Source organism: Phacochoerus africanus, chromosome 11 (assembly GCF_016906955.1).
Source record: "Phacochoerus africanus isolate WHEZ1 chromosome 11, ROS_Pafr_v1, whole genome shotgun sequence".
Classification (NCBI taxonomy): Eukaryota; Metazoa; Chordata; class Mammalia; order Artiodactyla; family Suidae; genus Phacochoerus; species Phacochoerus africanus.
The window spans coordinates 51,395,562-51,409,587 of record NC_062554.1 but is presented as its reverse complement, the minus strand read 5'-3'; the positions used below and the strand labels follow the sequence as shown (position 1 = coordinate 51,409,587).

Here is a 14,026-nt window from a genome sequence, read left to right as displayed (position 1 = left end):
CGGAAGTTACGTCTCGGCGCCGGCCGCGTGTAACTTCCGGGGCTGGGAGCCGGGTCGGTCCGCAGGGCACGCCCATCTGAGGCCCCGGAGGCGGGGATCGGAAAGTGGGCGGTCTAAGTGGGAAGGAGGGCGGCGGGAAGTGACCCTCTGAGATTCGCGCCTGTGTGTGCTTAGCTGAGGCGTGTTGTTGTCGAGCTAAAGAGGAACAAACAAAAAAATCTTACATGAGCCTATCTCATATACGCTTTCCAAGCCGAGCCACTGAATTAAAAAAAAAAAAGATTTATTATGTGCATATATATTATATATGTGTATATATGTGTGTGTATATATATATATAAAATCAGTCCCGCAGATACATATATACACACATATATACACATATATAATATATATGCACATATATCAATATATGTGTGTGTATATATATTTTTTTGTGGGGGGGGGCCGCACCCATGGCATGTGGAAGTTCCCAGGCTAGGGGTCACATCAGAGCTGTAGCCGTTGGCCTACACCGCAGCGACGGGCAATGCCGGAAACCAGCCGCCTCTGCGACCTACACTACAGCTCACGGCAACAACGTCGGATCCAGAACCGGCAACCTCATGGTTCCTAGACAGATTCTTTTCCGCTGAGCCACTACAGGGAACCCCTGTTCTTTTTTAAATATTTTTTTTCCATCATGTTCTATCCCAGGAGATTGGGTATAGTTTCCTGTGCTACCATAGAACCTTGTTTATCCATTCTAAATGTCACAGTTTGCATGTACTAACTCCAAACCCCTAATCCATTCCACCACACTGCATTTCAACATCACTTTTCCACACTTCATACAGACTGACCTTCCTAGATTGTAGGATGCACATGAAAGCAGTGCTGGGACTGTGGCTTTCCTTTCTTCCTTCCTTTATACAGCTTGCACAGGTTTCTTGAGAGCCTATTACACTGTGACTTTACTGGGAGCTGGGACTACAGTGGTGAATAGAAAAAAAAGGCTTCTGCTCTCAGATTAGAATCTAGTATGGAAGATGGAAGGGATTTAACTGGCAGTTTTAATAACTTGCGCTAAGTGGGCACTCAGTAAATATCTGCCTAATGAAATCAAAAGTATGTTTCCGTGCCTACACTTGTGTTTATAAAGCTCTCTGTAACCAAAGACTATCTAAAATCATCAAGTAAGTAAGGTGAACAGTTTTTTAGAATGCAATCTTGGTAAATGCGCTGGGCTGAAAGGCAGAAGACTTGTAGTATTCATTTTTTCTCCCAGCAATTCCACTAACTAGCTGAGTGAGCCTCTGGGTTACCGGTTTTTCCTTTCGAAACTGAATATACTCTTTAGAATAATGAAGTGAAAGTTATAAATTGAAAGGTACTCTGTTGATGTATAATTACTGTTCTATATACTCAAAATTTAGGCTTTTAGAATTGTATATGGAAATTAAGGAAAATATGTGCAGAGTTAAAACAATAAATTCAATAAGTTACTGGAGAAAAAGCTTACGCTAAAATAAGTTTGAAAAAAAAAGAGTTTTAGAATCGATAACCCAGGTACCTCATTTTTGGAAATTGTAAGAATAATGACAAGAGTCTTTACAAAATGGTTTTAACAGAGAAAGCTTACAAAAGTCCTTTTGGTCCATCCATATTGTAAGCTTCCCTGTTGGACATAGCTAGGTTTCAAAAGAGCAGTTCCTTATGGTTCTAGTGTGCTTTTACAAGCATAGGCAAGGCAGGAGTATAGATTCATTTTTGGAAATTGCAAGGGATACTTTCAGCCTACAAAATATCCATACTCATGCTTTTCATACTGTAGACTGTCATTTAGCCTTGGATCCTGAAAATAGATAGTTCCGATTAGCAGAGAGAGTCCTTCCATCCTTCCTCCCTCTTTTTTTTTTTTCTTTTTGCTTTTTAGGCCTATGTCTGAGACCTATACCACAGCTCACAGCAACGCTGGATCCCCGACCCACTGAACAACTGAGCCAGGCCAGGGATGGAACCCGCATCCTCATGGATACTAGTCATATTCCTTTCTCTTGCACCACAATGGAAACTCCCTCTTTCTTTTTCTTCCCTCTTTCTTTTCTCCTTCCCTCCCTCCCTCCCTTTTTTTTCTTTTTCTTTTCCTTTTTAAACATTATTTACTAACTATCTGATTTATTTGCTTTTCAGCTGTATTTTGTCCTTGGCAGGCTCTGTGATCTGGCTTTATTTTCACTATTCCTCTTCACATACATAGATCATACCTAGTGGGAGGAAAGTGTTACCACTTGCCTTAGTTTGCAAGCTACTCTAGCAAATGGATTTTAGTGGAATTTGCATTAACACATTTATTGTTTCTTCATTAGAAACACTTCCTTATGACTTATAAAACATTTCACGCAAAATTTAAAAATTTAGAAAACATAATACAAAGATTTTAGAAAATTCATAATGCTGCCACACTAAGTGAATCATTTTTAACATGTATGTGTAATTTTCTAAATTTAAGTACAGTTGATTTATAATATATTTGTTTCAGGTGCACAGTATAGTGATTCAATATTTTTGCAGATTATACTCCATTAAAAATTATTAAAATAAGACAATGGCTATGAATCCCTGTGCTAGATAATATATCCTTGTTGCTTATGTATTTTATATGTGGTAGAGCATATGTTTAATATTTTAATATATTTTTTAATATAGGTTAGTTCATACTCAATATAACGTTCCCTTTTTTTGTTCACTTACCATTATTATAGTCATTTTGTAGTGTTATTATAACTTCTTTATAAATGCAATATTAGATGACTGCTTAATATTCCAGTTATGGCATAGTAATTTTACATAATTATCTCCATGTTTAACTTTTTGGTCATCAATTGCTGTGAAGCGCATCTTGGTGCAGAAAGCCTTTTACATACAGGGTTATCTAGTGCCTGGGTCTGTGTGCTCCAAACAATGTAATGTTCCCCAAGCAACTGATTCAGTGACTTGTGTATTCAGGAGAGTATTTATTTAGTGCCTTTGGTGACAAAACCTTTAGGAGAATTGTTTGAGAGGGAAAGAAAAATGCATGGACTATATGAATACAGTATAATAAGTTTCATCTCAGAGGTAGGTATTGGATGATATGGCGGCACCCAGTTAGGGAAGGAGGGAGGAGTTGGGAAAGGCATTTTTAAGGAAATATGCCTGGGCAGACTTTGCAAGATAGCTAATGGTTGGCCCAGTGTAGAACGAAAAAGGGCATCTTGGGCAGTGGGGACAGCATAGTCACAGGCTCAGCATCATGAAAAGCGTGGGAACTGCAAGTCGTTGATTAGCGTGAAAGATGTATATGGAGAGAGGCAAGAGGTGAGATGGAGGGAGCAGGCAGGATTTGGATTGTGAGAGGTCTTGTGTACCAACTGAGAACAGCCAACATGATGATGAATGTCTGTATATCAACCCCTTTGCTGTTTTAGGTAAATGTATCTAAATTTGTCTCTTTCTACTTACCTATGTGAAGAATGGTGTAAATGACTTATGCAAAAATTCTCTGAAGAAATACATCACATGCAGCTCTAGAAATAAATAGTAAATGAGGAGTTCCCATTGGGGCTCTGTGGAAATGAATCTGACTGGTATCCATGAGGACACAGGTTCGATCCCTGGCCTCGCTCACTGGGTTAAGGATCCAGCATTGCCGTAAGCTCTGGCATAGGTTGCAGATGAGGCTCGGATGTGGTGTTGCTGTGTTTGTGGTGTAGGCCAGCAGCTACAGCTCTGATTCGACCCCTAGCCTGGGAACCTCCATATGCCGTGGGTGTAGCCCTAAAAAGACAATTAAAAAAAAATCAAAAAAAAAAAAAAGAAATAGCAAATGAGAGACAGCATGATATTGTGGGCTGAGCCTGGCCCTATTAAATCCGGGCATAGGAATAGGAGTTAGAGGCTAAGATGCAGAAGAGAGAGATGGGGCCCAACGGCACTTAAGTGTCTATCCTGTTAGTTTTAAGTGGCTGCTATCAGTGATTCGCTGTAAGTGGAGGTAGAGCATCCCCTGGGATATTAAAAGCATATCTGGGCTCATTAAGAATTGTGAAGGGGTCCGCAGGCCATACTCCCAGTCTTTGGTGAAGTGAGTTCCTGGTGTAAATGATGAAAAAAGCATTATCTATACACCTCTAGGCTCCAAACATAGCTGATGCATGACCCTGGCCTTAAGCTCCAATAGCAGATTACAAATTCCTGTCAACAGTATCTCTTGAACCACTTTGCAGGCCAGAGTGCCTGGGCAAGATCAGTGATTTCTACAAAACAGGCTGGGCAAATTCCTGGGATTTGAGGCACACCAGAGGGTTTCCAGGGATTTCATATCTTTATTTTCTTATCAGATTACCCCCTTTGCTCTTTGAGGTAAACTGAACGTATATCCTGGAAAGGCCAAGGAGTAAATAAAAACAGTGAGAAGAAACTGCCTCCATAAATAGCCTACAGAACCTTCTTCCTTTGTACAATGGCTACACTTCTTTTAGTTTTAGTTTTTGTCCCCATCTTTATATTATGCCCTAGACCTAGTTTTTTTAGTTTTTAAACTTTTTTTTTTGGGGGGGGGAACCCCACCTGCAGCATGTGGAGGTTCCTAGGCTAGGGGTCTAATCGGAACTACAGCTGCCAGCTTACATCACAGCCACAGCAACACAAGATCTGAGCCACGTCTGTGACCTACTGCTCACGGCAACGCTGGATCCTTAACCCGCTGAGCGAGGCCAGGGCTCGAACCCGAAACTTCATGGTTCCTAGTTGGATTCATTTCCACTGCACTACAACAGGAACTCCCTAGTTTTTAAACTCTTTATCTCCAACTTTCAGATGTGTTTCCATGTATTGATTATATCTTCTCACCTTTGGGATAACAATACTGACGTATGATTCAGCTAAATCCAAGCTTAGCAATCCTAGAGCGGATGTTTTTGTATATCAGCGTGGGAGGATTGTGAAGAAGGGGAGAGATTTTTAATTTCCATAAAACGTCTTGCTTCACGGTTTCTTAACTATGGGTTTTCATCACACATCCCGTGGGTGAGATGTTTAGGTTTTGAGGGTTCTAAGCCAGCCAATAAAGTCATGAAATCAACCACTGTGTCGATGTTGTGCTTCTGGGTGGTTGTGTCCTTCAGTGCGCATAAGACACTCAACCAGCTAAAGGAGATGAGCTCAGAGATGTTGGCTCTGAGAAAAAGAAGGATCACATTGAGGTCATTAATGGGACATCCCAGCATCTTTCTGCTGAGGAGATCAAAGGCAGGGAGCATCTCATAGATGGATAGGAGTCGTTTGTCCCACCGACATAGCCGTGTGAGGTTGTACATTATCACTGGAACCATTAGGGTGTATATTGCTACACTGGCGAGACTAACAATCTGGAAGACAGACAAGGAGGTCAGCCTGCATGTGATCAGATCGGGGATGTAGGTCTCGTCCCTTAGCAGCCCGGTCTTGATGGAACAGCTGAATTCCTCTTGGAAGAAGACATCCAGGTGGAAGTGGCCAAGGTACAGGTAGATGGCCGAGGTGAAGAGGAGCAAGAGGGAGTTCCTCAGGAGGTAGGTAGCCACTAGTGAGTGTGAGCGCTGCTTACATGCCAGGTACCGTTCTAGCAAGGGGAATTCAAAGTATCGTTCCTTCCGAGCCCTGGGCAGGGGAAGAAAGGAGGCATGATTAGGAGGGACCATTTAGATCTGTACCCTGAGGAGGCCACGTAGGGAAGTAACAGAACCTCTGTGTCCAACATGGCATTCTTGGCTCATGTGGATATCTGCCTTCGAGCATAACCACTCCTTTCCCCTTTTAAAAAGAGGTATGTGAATGTATCTTAATTCTCCAAGAAACGAGTGCAATGCCGTAAACACAGTGAATGATCTTTGAATAATGAATGGTCACTCTGGATTTTTGCAGACTAAATCTAAATAAAAGCTGAAATCAGATCCTCAGGAAGCATTAAGACTCCCTGGACTGGGAGTCTAGGTAACCATGTTCTGGTTCTCAGTCTGTTTACTTTGTGTATCACTTTTAGGCCAGTTCATTCAGTTTATAAAAATAAGTGTGCTAACAAGTATTTGTTGAGAGCTGTGGTATTTTAGGTACATGGAATCCAGTCTCTGCTCTGAAGCCTAGAAATTGGCTTGTAGGGAAGGGGCAGATGAGCCTTGCAGATAAGAAGTAAAAACAATGCTTGATTTGTTGCTAAAATGATGGCCACAAACTATGGTAGCTGTAAAAGTTGGGAGGGACACTAACAGTGTGGGCTGGAGTGTTCAGAAACCTCTGTGGAGAATACTGTCTCAGACTGGCCTTCAAAAGGCAGATAGGGTTCAGAAAGATGGGTGGGAAAGGAACTGTTCCAGAGAACAGAGATGTGTACAAACTTGAGGCAGAATATGGTTTCAGATCCTAGTTCAACTGTGCTCAGGGGGCCGGCCCTGGCCACTCTATTTAAAGCTGCACCTCCCTCCCTCACCCCACCTCTCAGCTTTCCTGAGTCTCTTACCCTGCCCTTAGTTTTTGTTTTTTGTATTGTTTTGGCTGAGCCTGGGCATATGTAATTTCCCAGGCCAGGGACTGAACCCGCACCACAGCAGCAACCTGAGCCTTAGCAATAACAATGCTGGATCCCTAACCCGTTGAACCACCAGGGAACTCCATGCCTTAGTTTTCTTTACATCACTTATCTTCCACCATATACTCTACATTGTGTTATGCTTATTCATTGTCTGTGTTCCCTCAATCGAATATAAGCCTCTGCCCCCTCTCAACATATCCATAGCACCTAGAGCTGTGTCTGGTGCTCAGTGTGGGACAGACGAATGCTTAAATAAATGAATGGTTGGTTCAGGAGAAAAGAAAGAGGCTGCCTAGGTGGAGTGGAAGGTTTCTGTCACTTGGTAGTTCACAAGAAGTTTGAGAAAGCAGTTGATGACGGTGTGTGGAAAGCCTAAGGAAAACTATTTGGGAGAATTTGTATATTTCTTTCTGTGTTGGCCTTGGGAGAAACTATTCCAGGTCCTGAAAAAGTGATATTTTAGAGGTTAACAACCCCTTTGTGTCTCAGTGGGTTCAGCTGTAAACTGAAGGCAGAGTCCTTTTTCCCTTTCTCTGTACAGAAGTGATAGACAGTTAAGGAGATGATGTGTTAGGCACTTTGAATTCTTGGGAAGGATGGCACAGAAGATAGTTTAAAATTACTCTGCAAGGATATCATTTTAGTGCTCGACAGAGTCTCTCAGAAAAGAGTAGGAGAGACAACTCACTTCTCCAGCTCATCCCAGAACACATGGGGGTCCGAACTCTTCTGCTGGATCTTCAGCATGTGCTGTACCAGGCGGATGGCACGATTGTAGGACTTGTCCAGTTCGCTGATGATGAACAGCAGATCTGAGCTGAGGGCTGGCACGGCTGCATACTGCCAGAGCAGAACTGGCAGGTACATGGCCATGGCCAGGGCCAGTAGGGAATAGGGGAGAGCCTGTGGGGCAAGAGTTAGCTGAGGAGGGGGCCCAGGGGGCTGAGACCTCGGGGAGAGAATGCTGAGTGAGGGGCTCTCACTCCTGTTCCTGCTTGAGCAGGGGGTCAGGGGGTGGGGGGAGAGAGAGAGAGAGGGAAAGGGAGCTAGCTTCCTTCCCCTTCCCCATGCATGTTGGATGTTACTTTGGATAGCAAACTAGGCTAACTAGAGATCATGGCCAGTGGTGGTCATGGCATCCTAGGAGAGAGGGTCTTCATTCTCAATCTTCCACTTTTCTTTCTCTGACTGCTTCCTTATATTTCCTCAACACTCACTACACCTAACAGGTTGGACCCACTATTTTGCCCACAGTAAAAACTCTACTTGTAGAGGTTCTGTTAAGTGACATTTGTGCCAGGTGCTTCATGTGCATTATTCATCCCATCTCCTCAAGGGTGCTATCAGTAGGTACGTTAGTATCTCCACTTTACAGACAGAGAAACTGAAGCATGAAGATGTGAAGTAACCTGTATAGGGTTACAGGTCTAGTAGGTGAGTGAGCAAGGTTTGGAGCCAGGCAGTCTGATTTTGGATCTTATTCCCTTAATGATTACTGACTATGGCATCTCCTGAACCAGAGATGCTTTTTATTTTAATTAATTAATTAATTAATTAATTATTTTTTGGTCTTTTTGCCATGGGCCACTCCCATGGCATATGGAGGTTCCCAGGCTAGGGGTCGAATTGGAGCTGTAGCCGCTGGCCTACGCCAGAGTCATAGCAACTGGAGATCCGAGCCGCGTCTGTGACCTACACCACAGCTCACGGCAACGCCGGATGCTCAACCCACGAGCAAGGCCAGGGATTGAACCCACAACCTCATGGTTCCTAGTCGAATTCGTTAGCCACTGAGCCACGATGGGAACTCCTGGGATGCTTTTTATTTTAGAGGACAGTTCAAACAAAAAGAGACAGGGTTGCATATTTGGTTGTGTGTGTGTTTTGGAACTAAACTAGAGAGACAGGTTAGGAAAGGTATTCTAGGGCATGAGAAAAAATTAGAACCTTTCACTCCTAAGAAATGACATTTCTTGAAAATAAACTCGTCACCCCTAGAGCTTCTGTTTCAGTAGGTGTAAAGTGAAGCCAGAGAATCTGGGCTTAAAGAGCTCTCAGGTGATGTGATGATTAGACAGCTTGACTCTTTTCTGACACACAAATCCCCTCTTGGCATGTACCTGGAACTTGCCATCTAGATCCTGCTTTAACACTTTCAAGGACAGACATCTCATGAACTCTTTTTACTAAGTCTCTGATTTGGTCTGAGTCCTCGAACTATGGCATTTTGAGGCCCTGCACATTGTCATAACTAGAAAATGTTATGAATGACTTCTGATTAAAATGTGAATTGAGCATCCATATTACTTCTGCTGCCTTATGAAACCGCACTATAAAGACAATAAAGGGACCCATCCTATAAGGATGAAAGAAATAGGAGAGGACACCAGAATAACAAAGCACTAAAATCTGGGAAGCAGGTGCATGAGAGAAGGTGCCAGCCTGAGAGGAGCATGCAGAGTTGAGGTGGGGGCAGCCAAGCTCTTTTTCACCACAGAAAAGGAAGACTCAGGAATTGGAGATACGAGGTATGTCTAAAAATGGGGGTGTAGGTGCGGTTGGAGATGGGAATGTTGAGAAAATAGACATGCGGATCCCTTCTGTAACATGATGCACTCAGCCAACCACTCTTTCCCTCTCCTAGAAGTCCTGTGGTTTGTTCTTTGAAATATTAAACTGGAAAGATTCTGCACATGAGTCCATTGAAGGCAGGAGGACCATACTGAGAAAAGGGATAAGTTGAGTGAATACTGAATGCATAAATAAGGGATTTAATTCCTGGGAAAACCAATCAACCCAAAAGAAATGATAGTAGATATCAATATTTGAGGTTTTCCCTGTGCAATGGCCCAAAAGGATTACTTTAAACTGACAGCCTCAACCTTAGGCACAAAACTTGCAATCACATTAAAGTGGGTGAGCAAATATTACCAGATATTTGAAGAATGTCTGAAACATGAAAGTTAATGACCAAAATATAAAAGCAGGGGCAAGTGGTGAAGAGGCAGGAGAGACCAGAACAAGGCAGTTCCACCCCTCTCTCCCACTGGGCCATGAAGTCGGCCTGGTAAGGTCCCAGCCGGCTTTACCTTGTGAGGCCAGAGGGATTTTGTCTTGAACTGGCCAGACTCATCCTGTTCATGGTGAACCAGTGAGTCCCAACAGGAACTGTCCACGTAGGCAGCCTGCCGGATGCTGAAGTTGCCAGGAGAGAAGCAGCTGATGGGTGACCCTGGAATAGGAACATAGTTTTGAGGCAGCCCTGAGTTGGGGTGGAGGGATGGGAATCCAGGGGACATGCAGCTAAGTGCTTTTTGGGATTGGCCTTGTCCATTCTGCTAATTTTTGTATCTGGCAGGCAATTTCTTATTCCCAGGCCCCAGTTTTCTGGGCTCAGCACTGTGGGTGAATGACGAGGCAGTGGGAGGGGGACAAACCTCCTTGGGAAAGGGTGTAAGCTCACCAAACAGCCAGAGAAGAAAGGCAGAAATCCCAATTCTCAGAAAGTCCACTTTGTCTTTAATAAAGGGGTAGATTTGCTGAGTTAATCTGGCACCTGGAACACTAGATATGTGTGTTTGTTAATGTTTGTGAGTATAGCTGCAGTTCATGGAATGAACTTATTCAGAGAATGGAATGGATTTATTCAGCACCTGTGATGAGCCAGGCTATGCCAGGAACTTAACTTATGTTCTCAAGTCAGTAACCCTGGAGGAAGGAAGCTACGAGAAGATAAGGGATTTATCTAAAGCTTGGCTAATTAAGACCCCTAGAGGTCAAAAGTCTTGCAAAGATTATAGGATCCTAATCTCTTTCATCTACACGAAAATCAAAATAAAAGTTTAATTATTTCAATGACACAATATACATACTGAAATTAACACTAAATATTTTTTATTGCAATATTTTGGAAATGACTTTCAAAGTGTTTTGGTGCCTCCGCTTTGCAGATGCCCTGAACTGATGCACAGTCTGCCTTTCAGGAGATGCCTGGCCCAAGTCATTCAGCCAGTGCGGTGCCTGTCTCACTTAAGGGACCAGGCAGAGTGAGTCTCTCTTGTACCCTGGGTCTTGGAAGCCACTTACCTGAGGAGAACTCCTGGGCAAATGCCAGGGACATCAGCAACAAGGGGAAGCCCACGGCTACGAACTTGACCATGCGGTCCAGGGGAAGCTCCAGGCGCAGTCCTTTGAGGCGGGGGCCCCTGCGGTCGGGCAGCAGGGCATCCGAGAGCATGTACTCTGCAGCTGTGTGCGCGAGTGACATGATGCTGCCGAGCTTGGGACGCAGAGGTGGCAGGAGGGCTCTAGGAGAGTGGAGTCAGGAGTTGGCAGCTTCAGGTAGCCGGCTTTCAGCAGACAGTGCCTGCAACCCCGCCCCGCCTCATGGACATCTGTGTGAGGAGCGGGCACTGGTTCTTTAAATAACTGGCCAGGCCCTGAGCCAGGCACCTGGTAATTAGAGGCAGGCCTAGCCTAGTGGGTCCTCACTGGAGGAGGGTCCGGTGTCATCTGGGGCTGGTGCCAGGCTGCCCTCAGGACTGTCACTGAGCAGATACAGCCTGTGGCTTTATGCTGCCCTCTCATTAATAAAGTATTTTTGGTGGAGGGAGGAGGGCTGTGGAGCAGGCCCCCCATGTAATTGGTGTAGAATTTGGGTGGAGATTGCTTGAATATGCTGAAGGCCCTCATTTTGTGGTTTGGGGTGGGAATGGAGCCCCTAAGACTCAGCTAGAGTTGCTGCTCCTACATAGTATTCTTTGTCCCAGTGATGATTTCTGCTTGGGGCCAGGCTCTTTCCCAGAAACTGATCTGTATTTGGTGTTACATTCCCTTCCCTGCCTCTGTTCCTTCTCTAAAATGTTTCAACTGCTTATTTACAATTTCCGTATATTTACCCTTTCTTAAAAAAATTATTTTTAGCTCCCATCAGTTCTCTAGAAAGCAGGGGGATGGGTGGCAGTGTGGAGTAATAGAACATGATTTTTGAAATTTGGAGGGAAAAGTCTCCCACTGGAGACCTAGCAGTACTTGTTTTTTATTGCGTGACTGCAGGAAGTTATTTTGGCTCAGTATTCTCATCTACTAAATGGTATATTGATTGTACAACATTCTGAGGATTGATGAAGAGTATTGTGTGGGAAGATGCTTTGTAAACTGTAAAGTAAATGCCAACTCACTTAAATTTGGTGAAATTACTTTGGAAAAAGCAATCACTGGGCCACAGGGCACTCTGATTTATAGTACTGCCCTGAGATGTGGCAGGAGAGGCCCTGACCTTGGCTTTCATGCTGGTCTCCTTCGGCTGTGGCCTTCCCACAAGGCAAAGAGTCCATGGGGCCAAGAGGATGTGCCCATTCAGAGCCCATGCACCTGCTCTAGACCACTCTTCCGGCACCTGGGGCACTCTAAGCCCCTGCCCAGATGGCCCAAGCCTGCGTCCAGGGCCTGTGCAGGTGTGCACACTTGGGCCTAAGGAATGGCTTGTTGTGGGAGTTTGGATGGAATTTAGAAATCCTGGGTATCCACATATGTCATTGTGAGGCTTTCTGCAATGTGAGACTTAGCTGTGCTGGGAATCCTCACATTGAGGATTCTAAATGTGAACCTGGCATTCTCGATCATTATTAAGGGGTGTGTGTGTGTGTCTATGTTTATCAAAGTAGGCAGATAGAGCACAGTTTATTTAGCAATTTGCTAGCTTGATTTATAACTTCTAATTTTTTAAGATATTTGATATGTGGGCCTCTATTCCTGGGCCCACAAATGCTTGGGCTGGCAATGCCTCTCTCCCCATCCACAGGCTGGAGGCCAACTCTGATTTGGAGCTGTCTTGCGTGTACTAACTGCAGCGATCCAGGCCTGGGAGCAGGAGAAATGATCCTTTACTTCTATTCCCCGTTAGCCTCTCCACACTCCCATTTCTGTCTCTTTCCACTGTGTGTGTTTTTGTCAAATGTATTTTGCTAAATATTATTGGTTTATATGCATGAATTTTCTTTTTCCTTTTAAAAATACTTTGTTTTTGATGAAACTAATATACATACATTATTATGTACATATAATAAGTGTATAGTCCTATAACTTCTCATCTCGTTTATAGAAACGGAACCTTAGTTAACACCCCAGAAGCCATCTTGGTGCTCTTTTCTAATAACCATCATTTCCCAAAGGGTAATCATTATCCTCACTTCTAATAGCATACATTAGTTTTGCCTTTCTTATGCTTTATAGGAATGGAATCGTATGTATATACTTTTTTGTGTTTAGCTTCTATTGCTCTATATTACATCTATGAGAATCATCCTCCTTATTGCCTGTTTTTGTACTCTATGTGAATGGAATCATATGTATCATATTTTTTATGTCTGGATTCTCTGCTTAACATATTTCTACGATTCATCCATGTTGTGTGTGTCAGATTTCCATTCCTTTTTATTTTTTTATTTTTATTTTTTTTTGTCTTTTTGCCATTTCTTGGGCCATTCCAGCGGCATATGGAGGTTCACAGGCTAGGGGTCAAATCAGAGATGTAGCCGCCGGCCTACGCCAGGGCCACAGCAACGCAAGATCTGAGCTGCGTCTGCAACCTACACCACAGCTCACGGCAACACCGGATCGTTAACCCACTGAGCAAGGGCAGGAATCGAACCCGCAACCTCATGGTTCCTAGTCGGATTCGTTAACCACTGCGCCACAACGGGAACTCCTCCATTCCTTTCTATTGCACAGAAACACAACCATTTGTTTATCCATTCACCAATAGACATTTGAGATTCTCAATAGACATTTGAGATTCTAGTTTTGGTTAGTATCCATGAGGATGAAGATTTAATCCCTGGCCTCACTCAGTGGGTTAAGGATCCGGCGTTGCCGTGAGCTGTGGTGTAGGTTGCAGACGTGGCTCAGATCCTGCATTGCTGTGGCTGTGGCGTGGGCCAGTCGCTACAGCTCTGATTCCGACCCCTAGCATGGGAACTTCCATATGCCGCGGGAGCGGCCCAAGAAATAGCAACAAGACCAAAAAAAAAAAAAATTGCAGATGTGGCTCGGATCCCACCTTGCTGTGGCTGTGGCATAGGCCAGCAGCTGCAGCTCGGATTCAACCCCTCGCCTGGGAACTTTCATATGCCAAGGATGTGGCCCTAAAAGAAAAATAGCAAATAAAATAAAATAAGGCTACTATGAACATTCTAATTTGTGTCTTATGGTGAATATGTGTATGCATTTCTTCTTCTTTTTTTTTTTTTTTTCTTTTTAGGGCCATACCTGCAGCATATGGAGGTTCCCAGACTAGGGGGCTAATCAGAACAGTAGCTGTTGGCCTATGACACAGCCACAGGAGTGAAGGATCTGAGCCGCATCTGTGACCTACACCACAGCTCACGGCAACGCTGGATCCTTAACCCACTGAGCAAGGCCTGGGATCGAACCTGC

The 14,026-nt window shown here is 44.0% G+C and overlaps 1 protein-coding gene across 1 annotated transcript; it reads right to left on the bottom strand.

Annotated features, from left to right (window-relative positions):
• Positions 1-4,779: 4,779 nt before the first annotated feature.
• On the bottom strand, positions 4,780-10,874 carry PANX3 (pannexin 3). The gene is made up of 4 exons (XM_047753559.1): positions 10,676-10,874; positions 9,679-9,821; positions 7,278-7,492; positions 4,780-5,661 (listed from the first exon to the last, which is right to left on the bottom strand). Exons 1-4 carry the CDS (start codon positions 10,854-10,856, stop codon positions 5,022-5,024), a joined length of 1,179 nt encoding a protein of 392 aa, XP_047609515.1. The 5' UTR covers positions 10,857-10,874; the 3' UTR covers positions 4,780-5,021.
• Positions 10,875-14,026: the final 3,152 nt, after the last annotated feature.